Source organism: Cylas formicarius, unplaced genomic scaffold, assembly GCF_029955315.1.
Source record: "Cylas formicarius isolate icCylForm1 unplaced genomic scaffold, icCylForm1.1 PGA_scaffold_6__28_contigs__length_40554024, whole genome shotgun sequence".
Classification (NCBI taxonomy): domain Eukaryota; kingdom Metazoa; phylum Arthropoda; class Insecta; order Coleoptera; family Brentidae; genus Cylas; species Cylas formicarius.
In genome coordinates this window covers 15594048-15607946 of record NW_026844347.1, presented here as the reverse complement: position 1 = coordinate 15607946, position 13899 = coordinate 15594048, and the positions used below count along the sequence as shown (strand labels likewise).

Here is a 13899-nt window from a genome sequence, read left to right as displayed (position 1 = left end):
ATTCTTTGTGTCATAACCCATTTTAATATTTACAAAGTACTGCTTATATACTATTGTTAAATCATTATGAACTCTATTTAATAGTCTCCAATAATTACAAATCACTTAAAAGCTGATACAATAATATAAACTCATTGGCTAATCAGTTTGTTTGAATCCCAGATTTCAACAACTGCCAAAATAACTATGTTCGTCCTACGTCAAAGTAATTCCAAATATATGACTAGTTTGCACATTATTTGGTAGTAGAGTAACAACAAAGTATATTTTATTTAAAAAATTGCCTATGGTCGAGCTATTGCTCCTATTTTATGTAGGTACTGCGTGAATAATATTCTTCCTAAGTGTTTAATAATACCCTGTTCAATTACAAACAAGTTTTGTATCAAACTGTCTTTTGTTTAACATTTTCGTTCAAATGTTTTTGGTTGAGTCGTTTCGTGAATAAGCACCGAGTAGTTTGGAACATAAAATTTAAGTTCTGAAAGCATAAAAATTAATATGACCAGCTTGAAATGTATGTGTAGGGTGGTGTGTACGAGTTCTATAACGTGAACCAGGTTAAAAACTTAACAAATTTGTAAATTTTCGTGTACCGTTGCTGCCGTTCGTAATGCTCCTGAAACTCCAAGAAAATGTCGTCGTTGTAGTCCAGCTCGTAGGTATTGGGTACCGACTCCAGATACCATACTGGTTTCTTCAGGCTACAGTTCGTTATGGTGCCGTTTTTTGATTTCTGACCGTCGCAATCGGTTAGGTCCAGCGTCTTATTCAGACATATGCGAATCTCGCTGAGGAACGACTCCTTGCTTTTTGCATCGACCACACATTGGACTGTAGGGTTGACCTTTAGCGCAGATTTAACGACGTTGTAGATCGCGTCGACGCTGTAAGCGACATTGTTGGGCACGATGCCGCTATTGGCCAGAATCCTCGATAGGTCATAGAGTTTTGTAAATTTTAGACCAGAAGCGAAGTAATTGGCGACGCTATCTAATTGGGGCAACGTCACCGAACACGTGCCGTGCTTTTTCCACTCGTGCGCCCACAGTGAGTTCGGTTTGGTGTTTGCCTCGATGTTCACCCAATAGGTCTTCAGGTCGTCCATTAATGGTTGCAGCTCGTCTGGGTTGAAGTGGATCGCCGAAGGGCAGAATAATGGCCCTTCGGTACCTTGAAAACGCCCGAAATTACAAATTTGCCAAAATTGACGTGACGTACTTGCTCTGATTCTAATCGCAATGCAACCACGTTTCATTTTTTTTGGAACGTGGAACTAACCAATAATACAAAAAAAAATGCAAATAAGCATTTAAAAAATCCACAGAAATATATATATATGTATATATATATATATATATATATATATATATATATATATATATATATATATATATATATATATATAATGATGACACTATATTCCGGGATATCATCCGTTCGCTCGTTGAACTCCGACTGGAATCCTGCAAATCCTGCATCCGACTGGAATCCTGCAGACGTTTCGCCAAAATCTCACTTGGCATCTTCAATGCTCGCGCTCCGAAAACACTTCGAGTGTGTGTGTATATATATATATATATATATATATATATATATATATATATATATATATATATATATATATATAAATGCTTGTGTATGGAGTTTTTACGGGTTTATACAAAATCAGTGTGTATGCGCCTACAATTTAAGGAGAAAAAAAAGTGAAAACTTTTTGGAAATCAAAATCAACTATAATTGAAACGGTTTAAATATCAGAATAAAGATGTTCAGAAGATTGATAGATACGTACATTAACCAGAAGCGCAAAGTTATCTTTGAAAGTTTTTTTGCCACTATCAAGTATCCAACTCTCAACAGCTATCTTACAAAATAACTACTTGTACACTGGTCAATTGTCTTTGATCATGTCGACTTTCTCCTAGACTCGTAGTTATGTTCCACTAACTGCCGCACAAAGCATCACTAGAGTAACCGAAATCTTTTTTATGTATTATTTTAATAATTCATTTTTGTAGTATATCTAAGTTGTTCAAGTGACAAACGGCAACTCCACCACAAGTAAGAATTGCGTAAGACAGGTGTCACTGGATAAGTGAAAGGGCTAGACAGTCTCGCAGGTTTATCAAACGGGGCAAAGCACCCCTGATATTTTTAACAACATTCTTTATCGTGTGAGATATGACGGTCAATATTTATTCCCAAAGACTTTATGGATTCGGCTTCTAAACTCTCTGAAAATCTCTGTGTTGTTATCTATCTTCAGCGGGTCAAGATTCCGCTGTATGACGTAAATGGTAAGTATCGAGTTTTATCGAAATTCAAGGTTAATTGATTGCACCGAAACCACAGCACAAACATCAAGAAATTTGCCCTTTAGATAGAGAATAACAGTGGCCCAGGTACAGTGCCCTGCGGTATATCTGCAGCGCTGAAAGCCCCTCGACAATCAACATGCTGTTTGCGAGATAGCTTTCTAGTGGATTGTAAATCGACACCCATAACATCTCATTTGATACAAAAGTTTAGAGTGAGAGATCCAAAAATAATAATATACTGGACTGTTTCGAATGTATTGTATTGTAAATCTAATCTGAAAGATCACAAATTGCGTCCCGAGTCGCTCTTTTCTTCCTAAACCCATACTGACGATTGATATTATACTTGTGCAGAACGTCCATGATTCCTATTTTTATAATTTTCGGAAATACTGATACACTGATGATGAGTATGAAATTTTGGTTGGTTTTGTTTCATTTGTATATGGGCTTGAGACAGTCAGGAAAGCGCTGATGACGAAATAATGTATTAATTAAAGATGTAATAACTGAAATTTGATCAGTATGACGCATCTGGGCGATTTCTTTGTTTTTAAAGTTTTAATTATTTGTTTTACTGTGGTAATATTCATTTCATAGAAACAAATTGTATTCTCCATGAAAGGGATATTTCCTGCCAATACCACTATACTAAACATTAAAACTGTTTGAAATGTGGATACTATCAATATGGGTTTCATTATCATCTGTCACTATTTTATTTATCTCAACCCTACGCCTTCTTCGTTCACAAAGTTTATTTACACATTCCCACCATTCCGCAGAAGAATTGGTATTTTTTGTTACAATTTTATTTAGGTAGTCTTGCTTGACCGCTTTTATTAAAGAAGAAAGAAAACTTTGGATTACTATGTAATGGCATTTTTCTCATTTATGTTGCTCAATAACGACACTGTCATCCCCTCTTGTTTTTATGACATATTGTGCAGCTATATTCATATCGTGTTCATTGTTAATATTTTTCCTTTTATAAATGTACTTTTAAGTAATTGAAACTAATGACATGAAACGTTAGTAAAAACTGAAAAACCACAACTCAAAGAACTGATCATTTAGGACTATTCTTAAAGGCCCTCATGTCGTGTGTATTAAACATTCCGATGCTATATGCTATAGTTGGAAGGTTGGATTGGAATGGAAAATAAAAAAAATCTTCTAACAGTATTAAAGTTAACATTTCGGAACAAAGGGGCTTATTGATTTAACCATGTCATGAAACTAAGTTTGTCCACCACCCCAACATTTCAGCTATGTTAAATACCAAGATTGGCAAAAATTTCTGTTGAAATCTATAAATTTTATCAATATATAAATATATCTGTTAGTCAAAAGAGTTCTAACGATATTTTGGTTACTCTCAAGTCTCAAATGTTTAAAAGTGCAATCATGGAAAAATATTTATCAACGAGGATTGTAGTAGAAACGCCAGACACTTGTTTCGCGAAGTTAGAGAGTTCAGAAGTAAAGGCTATAGGTATGTATGGTTTTATTTTGTATTATGATCATGGAAGCTTTATATACTTATAGGTATACTTATTTATACTTCTTCATTGGACACTGTTTTCTTAACCACACAGCTAGAAACCTCGTTAAAAATATACAGTTAATTCTACACATATGTTATCGATCTCCAAACTCCAACTCCAAGAGACATGGAAATTTTCCTATTAGATATTAATTTAGATCTATTAAGTAATATGGATGCTACTCTCTGTGAATATTATGCTCTGACGGTAACATATGATTTTGTTTCTGTATATCAGAACGTTATTAGACAGGCACATGTTTAGGTAATGTATTCTTAAAAGAAAGTGTTACGCTTCGTTTAATCTTAAGCTTCTACGAGTGAAACAAAATCCTATAGTTCAAATTATATTTAAAAGACCGAACTTTTTCTCTGTCGCGTTACTTTATGGTATAGATATTTCCAGTATTAGTACATTGTTTATCCTGAGCACTTGTACATAAATTTATAAACATTTCTCCAGACAGGCACTAATCAACCATCATTATGAAACTAGAGCTGATATTCACAGAAATGTTATAGTCCCTAAAAGCAATGGAGCTGAAATAATTTATTAGGGCCTATAATTTATTTAGTGTCAAAATTTTATAACCTGCTTCCCATGTGTGTGTAAAGAAAATTAAAAAAAGTAAGATTTGTCTGGGGAGACCAAAAACTATATTCTAGAAAACTCTTCCAGGTTTAGCTGGTATGCTTAATCCTAATTGTTTAGTTAACTTCTTCAATTTTAATTAGTATTGAATTATTTCAGGTTTGTAATTTAATAAAATCGTCTTGGGTCTTGACACATACAGGTTAAATAGTCATTGTAATTGATATATTTTTGAATATTGAAATTTTTCAATTTTATCAACGTGGCAGCAAAGCGCAAAAGAGAATTATATAAAGTTGAAAAACAATCTGGAGATATATCATAACTATTTGTGGTAACATATTCTAAGTTTCTCAATCAATTTCTGACGATCTTATGATTTCTAAATATAAGTTCTGCATCAACTAAAACACTTAAGTTCTTGACTACAAAGATAGACTCCAGTGAAACATTATTAACAGTTGCACATACTGTACATATATTTTTCTCCGATCAGATATTGTTAAAGTCTGTTTGCAATAATATTAAGTTTGCTAGGGTAAGAATTAATTTAAAGATCATCCTTAAATAACAAGAAAAAAAACACAAAACATTAAAAAGTCACAAGCGCGACTCCTGAAGAACACTAGAGAGAACTTTTATTTTTATGTATATAGACATATGGATAAAGTTCAAAACTACTTACCGTGGAACAAAGCTTCCGTTACTATGGTTTAAAGCGTTATGCATAAAAAAAAGATTTGCATCTATTCCATTTTACTTAAACTTTCACCTTTTAAGAATTTCGTAATTTAAATTATCACTTTACAAAAGTAGGTAAAAGTATTTAAATGCTTGAATTAATAATATCCTATTTGTTCTTGACAATTTGCTTTGAGGTCAACAGGCACTAGCTACTTTTTACTTTTTATAAAAAATATTTCTTTAATTTAAAATTAAGAATAGTAAAAAAGAAGTATTCAAAATTTACGTAAAAATGTGTCCTTTTTAGATCTGCTATTACACTACAGATAGCGCTAAAAAAAATATGCGGTGTTGTCACGAGCTCGTAAGCGTTAATCACCTGTTTAACAGAAGAGTAATATGTTTATTGGTAAATAAGGGTATTAATCTAACCTCTTAATATACCGTCAAAAAAGCGCGCAAAAATTAAAAAGGTTGAATTTAAATGACGCCAAAAAAACTAGAATATAACCCGTGAAGTGACTAGACGAGATTTCATATGAGGAGGAAAAAGTATATATTTACAAGCAAAAATCGTTGAATTTTGTTCCTATCTGTTTGCAGGCTATGTTAAAAACAAACTAACCAGAAACAGTATCTGTGGATTAAGAACAAAAACATTGACCTATTATATATAAATCGTGGCGTTGGATTTACGGCAATAACTATTTTCTTGTGTTGTGTTTCAAGTGCTGTTTGGAATTGTGAAAGTTAATGCGAAGTTGTAAGCAATATACACTGTTTGGTAGATCAACAGTATAAAACCACCACCAGGTGAGTTGTAAAAATTGCAGTTAAAGTAGAATGAACAATCCTTGTTTGCCGTGCGACCCAAGCACAATTAAAACTTTTGTGTAGAGTATTAAGAAAGTAGAGAACAAAGTAATAAAAAAGGGCGTGCACTTATAAGAAATGGCACTCACAGAAACCTAACTGTACAACTGCCAACTTCTTTGTTGCTTTGTTGAAGCAATGGTAAAATTTCTCCTTCATATCAGAAAGTTGATTCACAAAAATAAGGCAACAAATTAGCAATATTTGAATTATTATCTATTATTATTATATTACTAGTAATTAATTTATTAAAATTCTTTAAAATAATTATCAAACAGTTTTGGTGCTTAGGCGAAAATTCTCTATACCGGGTGTCAATGAAATTACCAGCCAAAATTAAATAAATTTGAAATTTGGAGATATTATATAAATAAAATAATTTAACATAACACAATTAAATAGGACTTCGTGTTTTGTCGGAACTCAGATCAACTTTCTTATTTGAACTGAAACACCCTGTATATATACTTTCCAATGAAAATTCTCTTAAAAGACCAATTTTTATTATTCTGTGTTCATTGTAGAACACTTTTTACTGTGTGGAAAATACATATTTAAAATGCGTCCGTGAAAATGACAGTATGTAGTGCTCCCGAATAAACAACAAACGAATTAAACATCGGCAGTAGCAAATAATAAAAACAATTTCTGGCCATACCTATGTATGTAATTTTGGTAAAATAAACACATTCACTGACATACATTTAATATGTACCGTGCATTCAGTTTATCTTGATAACATTTTAATTGGCTGTAACTTTTTTCTTGAAATATCAAGGTAAAAAAAAACAGAAACACATATTTTTGAAGTGGCACAAAATCGTCTACAGGGTAAAACATACCATTTTTTAATAAAAATACGTTTTTCGACATCTTCGACGGTGCAAAGATTGCAAGTTGACTAGCCATATTAAAAAAAGGAAAATTAACTTCATATTCCAGATATGTTTGACGCGGCACAAAATCGTCTGCAGGGTGAAACACATTTTAAAGAAAAAAAATTAAAGTGTGTTTTCGGCACCTTGGACGGCGCAAAGATTATAAGCTGACTAGTCATTAAAAAAAGTAAAATTAAGTTCATAATCCACATAATTTTGGTTAGTTGTCTACAGAATGAACCGTACGTTATTTGGATAAGGGTAGCTTTTTCAAGGTTGCACATTTAACAAACTGACCACGCTAATTACATTCAATAAAAGCCGCTTTATAAGTTTTTTTAATAAGCGCCAATTGTTCAATGGTAGTCTGTTTGCTAATCCATGCTGTACCGGGCAAGCAAAATTTGGGAATATTTCGGTACTGTTTAATTATTTTTTTTTTAAACATTTTTACAATATATACCTGCTAACATATACCCCACATGCAACAATTTGTGAAATTATGAAAACCTATGAAAAATGTCAATTTGACAGATAACATATGTAAATATATTTTGTTATAATCTACTCTTAATTACCGTTTAATAGATGCCCCCATCTCATGGTCTGTTAATAAACCCCTACCCTTATGTTCCGAATGGATTTCAATATTATTAAAACTGAACGTATTACATCCCATACCCAAGCGTATTGAATATTATTCAAATCGTACAAAAGTTTTCGTATTTAGGTATATGTCTGCTGTGGAGATATCATTGAGAAACATGTGTACCAAATTTCGTTAATTTTTTTTTATTTCGTTAAAATAAGGTTTATACAACATTTTTTAAATATTGACCAGGATTTGTTTGGTCCGCTGTAATTTGATGCAGATTCCAATCCCAAGTTAATTTCAGCTACGTCTACATACAGAAGTTAAGTAAAACTCTTTAACAAGGTGTTCAAAACATCTAAACTCAGATATTTTTCTATGCTATTTTGGTTGCGACGATACATATAAAATTAGATACATCTAGCTACGTAAGTGACACCATTTTGTTTTTTAATATTGACGATTTGACAAAAATGATTTTGTGGCCAGCTTTTTGGTGCACATAATCCTATGTGCGACGTCTGCTTTTGGAACTGACCTGTGGCACCGCGATTTTGCAACAAACTATTGTTAGGCACTAAAGGACCACATTTTCTACGAAGTTTCCAACTATTTTTTATTTTTCCAAAAGTTATCAATTTTTTTTATTTTCCACAAAATAAAGAATCCAAATAACGTCTACACTCTTCGTTTTGAAAAATTTTGTAAGCCCTACAAGAACCATAATTCAGATTTTCAAACTGGTTCTCAATTGTTTCTTATAAGTGAAGATGTAATAAATTTGGTCGCCGGGCAAACTATAACTCTAGGCTAAATTAATAGGAAAATTGAAGGTGGCCAAAATGCGTATTGAAATTCGTTTCAGGATTCCATTTGGCAAAATCGTTTTATTTATTGATAAAGTACAGGGTCTTTCCAAATCTCTCTTACAAAAGGAAGGAGAAGAAGTTTCGCCTAATTTTGAGACGAAAATGTTGTACAAAATTTTTTGGAATGTCGCTTCCATTTCGAAATGCAGGGTGGTGCTGAAAAAAAACTGTTTTATTAATTAGTGGTGAACAATATTCCAGAGATATTTAGTAAACATAATAAAGAGTTTTGTTAGTTTACTTTGTGTCCATTTCAAAACTTTTAAGTTAGTTCACTGGCGGAGATCCGGGTAACGAGTACCATAATTTCGCAAAAATAAATAATGTATATATATATATATATATATATATATATATATATATATATATATATATATATATATATATATATATATATACTTAGTATTTTACTTTGTGTTCATTTTAAACTTTTTAATTAGTTCATTCGTGGAGATCCGGGTAACGAGTACCATAATGAGCAATTAGAATGATTGCTTATTTTAAAACGACAAAAATATAAGAGACCCAATTGGTTTAAAATTAAGACCATATATATATATATATATATATATATATATATATATATATATATATATATATATATATATATATATATATATATATATATATATATATATAATGGTCTTAATTTTAAACCAATTGGGTCTCTTATATTTTTGTCGTTTTAAAATAAGCAATTCTAATTGCTCATTATGGTACTCGTTACCCGGATCTCCACGAATGAACTAATTAAAAAGTTTAAAATGAACACAAAGTAAAATACTAAGAGCCCTTATGGTGTGTATCAAATAAACGAAACGACATTTCAAAAAATGCTTACCACATTTTCGTCTCAAAATTTGGGGAGAATTTTCCTCCTTGTTTTTGTCAGAAAGTTAGGAAACACTATATAAGATGTCAGGGGAACACTGAACTTTGTTTAAATAATGGTTTTATATACAAAATTTTAAGAAATTCCTTTGTTTGAAATTTAAATTCTACTGTTGACGGGTTCTGAGTTAGAGCAACGGTTATTTATAGAGAATGCGTGAGAAAATCTTAATTTGTTGTTAAAATCCCTTACATTTTATCAACAAATAAAACGGTTTTTAGAAGAATTTTTATGTACGTATCTGCCCCATTGAAAAAATTACTTAAATATTTTAGATCGAACTCGTGAAATTTTGAGCCCTTAGTAGTTTCCCATGGGGGATCGCTGAGTTCATCTAATCGTCCTGATCTTTCTTCGTGTCCATGATCAGAATACGCTTTAATCTTTCAGACATATTTCAGAAGGTTACACGGATATAACAGGGTACGCTGGCGGTAAAACTAAACTAATACTATAGTGAAAAAATTACCAGAATTCAGTCTGCGTTTTTCTAAAAGACGTTGCCGTTTTCGGATGTTACAAGTGAATACGAATATATTGAAATATACACCTATAAATTGTTGGATATTACAGAATAGGTAGTGTCTGATTTAAAAAGCATACAAATATACAACGGCAGAGTACAGAAAAAGTCTTTTTAAAAATGTCATCACAGAGTTCGTAGTAGCTCGTGTAATAGGTAAACAACTTGCCTTTTGTCAATTTTTTAAAATCTAAAACCCATGTGTTCACTTCCATAAGGTAGTTCTGCCACATTTAACACCGGTTTCATCTTTTTCAAGCCTCCTAATTAAGATATCTAATGTAGGCACGCTTTGTTCCTCGTATAACTGGTAAAGTTTACCCCGTATTATATCTTGATCATTTTCATTTACACTCGAGAAAATTTCAGCATCGCTTCTTTTTTTCCTCGCTGAAATGGGATTATTAACAATTTTCCGTACCGTTGATGTTGAAATTTTCGTCAATGTGGCCGTTTCTTCTAAAGATGCTTGCTTGCTGGCACCACGTTCAATGAGAGTCAAATAAACATTGTTTATAACTTCCTTATTCAAAATAGAATAGTGTTTTCTACATTTGGGCGAGAACATCTCCTGAGATACACTAGACTCGCACATATACGAAAGAATATTAAGGTAGGTATAAAATTATTTTCTATTACGGACCACTACCTCTACCTCTAGATGCTAGATACCCATCAATAATGTCATTATCACAAGTGCGTATTTTGAATATTTTTTAGTGGTATATGTTATTAGTTATTAGCATATTAATTTAGTTTGACTTTTAAACTTAAATCGCAAATATTTCAAAAAGTATAGGAGATATACCAAAACCCTTTATTATAAAAAATATTCTAAATTGAACACAGAATAATAAAAATGGGCTTCCATTGGAAGTTTTTGCGGAAAACTACTACAAAGTTACATTATCAGTGTACTTCCGGTCAAAGTGCTAATATTGTTTTTTATTCACTTTTATCAAATCGTTTTCTACTAAAAAAAAACTCATTCTGTCAATGATTTGGTTAAAATATGTTTTGTTATCATCTCAAAAACGATTAGAACTATCGAAACACGTATAGAACATTTATTACTTGGAATTACCTCTAGAGTACCAAAATAGAAAATATACAGAGTGTTTCATTTAAAATAATTGTTTTATGTGTCAAAATATGTATAATACCTCTAATTATTTATTGTTTGACAAAATTATCGCTTGGCTAGTAATTTCATTGACACCCGGTATAGGAAGTCTGTTTTTGATTTTGCAAACACCCAGTGATTTCTGACTGCGTCTAGTTCTTTTTATCGTCGTTCTTTTTATCATAAATTTCATGCCAAATTAGGTAAAGAGCTATATAACTTTTTGGTTTTATTCAAATAGCGCTTCTTCCAGATAATATGGAAAAAAACTTTAGTGCAATGAAGTTTTTTCTTAAAAGGACACACCAATAAGGAACACTCTGTATGTTAATAAGAATAAACTAATTACCTTATTGAAGTGGGTGTTGTCATTTATAAACAAAAAAACAAGCCCGGAAAACAATTCAACTTTTCTTTGAAATTTTTGAACCAAGTATTTTTGGGTTATATATTGTGTTTGGTAATTATTTTAATAAAGATTTTAGCTTCCTGGAACGTTTCACAAGTAAGAAGTCGTGGGAAGTTTTGATACATCTACTTGAATACCTTAAGGAAATATCAGCTGAAGTTGGGGTTAAAGTGAGTTTATAATTTTTAAAGTATAGCAGCTCTTAGTAACTTTGTTTCTTATCAACTGGAGTATGATCCCCACTAACCTGTTTTGGTTGGCCAAAGACCGTGTATGGTCCAGAGCGACTTATTTTTCGGCAAATTACAAGTGTTTTCCTTTTTTATCTCTTCCCAATGAGCACAAGCTGTCGTTGGCCATCTTTGCGAAAAAATCAGGTAATCCCAATCGTGGTATGGCGTGGGAGACGGTTTGTTACGGTACACCTGTCCCCGGCTGAAATATAGATAGGAATATAGATAGGAACTCGATGCGGGCCAAAAAGAAAACACTCACCTTAAATCAAAAAATAACACGATAAATAAACAATTCAGGGCAAGTTTTTCCTTCAGCATAATTCGATTGTTGTTCTAAATGTTTGACATCGATGTTGTGTGTTGTTTCTTTTGACAATCAGCTGATAGTTGACGTTTAAAATACGTCGTTTATCTCTGCGGGAATGATCGACCGATGTCGAATAAATGTTTTATGGCTTTCGCTATTCGGTATTAAGTTAACCAAACATCAAAGGCTATATTTGTCGGAGTGCAATTTAACCAAATTTTGAATATAACCAAGCTAATTCTGAACTTTATTCACCTTTTTGTTATACTAATTGGTAAATTGTGGGCATTGGTTTGAATAGTGTATAAAAAGTTTGTGATAGTGGTTGTTTTGGTATTAGTTTAAAGTTTAAAGAGCAAGTGGAAGCCATATACATTGAAACTACGGATGGTCATAGTTGAAACTTTAGTTATATCGGAACATTGTAGTGTTTGACAATAATCAACGAAGAATGGCTGAATGATCCGGGTAGTTTGCGTAAAGAAGCGGACTTAAAGTTGGTTGCAGAATTGGTGAGTTGGTTGTTACTTGTTCCTTACGATAGTTTAGTCAAAGAAGAAGATTGATGGTATTTGTCAAATTTACAACTGATAAATGATTGCTTTGATGTTTTTATTTTGTCCTATTTAAAGCCCGTTAGACACGATGCAAATTCTACACGTACCTTGACCAGATAAAACTTTTTAACTGGTAATTTTTTGCTGGCAGCAAATAAACTAAGACTTTGGTGAAATTTTGTCTTTAAAGTTTGGCACGAGCTAAGTTAAAAAAATTAATAATTTCAAAACGGAACGCGGAAGAAATTGGAATATTTAACTAAATCATATGTTAATATTATATTAATTTTTGTATCCTCTAAAACTAATTTTTACGCAATTCTCGTATATTTAGGTCAGATTTAGGTTACAATTAAATACGCTTTTAAACAAATTGTTTATTGACTTGTAATGATTGGTAATTGTCCCCGTTAAATATATACCTACAGTTTTATTAAACAAATTGAGAAAAAGGAATGAGAATTCTGTCTGGGATGGGGCACAACCAGCCTGTCGAGGCCTGAGTGTTGTGCAAATCACACAGCGTCCGTCACTGAGAGAAAATTTTAATTTTCTAATAGAACATTTCACGTAATTTTCTTGATTAGCTTGTTGGTTTTTTCGAAACAACGAGCGGAAAACCACATTTCAATCATTCATGTAGTATTCATACTATAAATACATATAATTAGACTTTTAATAGTCATCTTTCTTGATTTCGATTTTATTTACATTTTTCGTCTAGGTTAAACCTACAAGTTTATAAACACAAGCGATTTACACACACAAATTCGAGAAAAAGTAGTTGGTAATTTTATCTGCTATATCTTTTGCAATGACATGTTGCAATATTTACATGAAAAAAATTCATGTAGAAATTGTATCGTGTCTATTGTGCTTAAAAATTAACAATCAGAGAATAGAACAGGTATTAGAAGACGTGTTTCATTCTAATTTGTACTCTGCGGACAGGAATCTAGCTTGGAAACATTTTTCAAGAATTTTTAGTCGTGCCATTGGTCGATAGATGGCGGTTAAATTCAATAATTTGAAAAATATATTCCTTTGGCATATTATATACCCACAGTTAAGAACGCGATGACTTGTGATATTATCGAATTTGATTTCATATTCCAGACATTCATTTCCCCGAACTATACCGATGATGTTATTGAGCGGTAAATAAATAAAATCTGGGGTTTTTCAAGAACAGATACAAAAATTAATGAAATACAATGGGAACGGAATGCACAGAGAAAGGACATTAGAAAGTCTCGCGGATTTAGATTGGCTAATTTTGCACAAAACAATATGTTACGAATCAATAAACGTGGTTCTCAATAATAATTTACTCCTAATAATTTGTAGTTGCAACTGATGAGAGCAATATTAGAATATAAACGACTTGCAAATATAAAAAACCCGCAGCAATCCACAACCAAGTCGAAAAACAATGTTTCCAGATTAACCGTTGTAAAAAAAAATACATCCAAACTGGACCTTTTTAAGACGTTCAGG

The 13899-nt window shown here is 32.0% G+C and overlaps 2 protein-coding genes across 2 annotated transcripts in view; one reads left to right on the top strand and one right to left on the bottom strand.

Moving 5' to 3' along the window:
* Positions 1-541: 541 nt before the first annotated feature.
* LOC132704162 (ribonuclease Oy) lies at positions 542-11939 on the bottom strand. The gene is made up of 3 exons (XM_060673989.1): positions 11798-11939; positions 11550-11737; positions 542-1173 (listed from the first exon to the last, which is right to left on the bottom strand). Exons 1-3 carry the CDS (start codon positions 11854-11856, stop codon positions 545-547), a joined length of 876 nt encoding a protein of 291 aa, XP_060529972.1. The 5' UTR covers positions 11857-11939; the 3' UTR covers positions 542-544.
* A 281-nt stretch (positions 11940-12220) lies between these two features.
* Positions 12221-13899, top strand: part of LOC132704165 (ubiquitin-like-conjugating enzyme ATG10) — a 169787-nt gene continuing 168108 nt past the window's right edge. The window contains exon 1 of the mRNA XM_060673991.1: positions 12221-12357. The gene's annotated coding sequence lies outside the window, so the exon portion shown is untranslated. The remainder of the gene's footprint in view (positions 12358-13899) is intronic.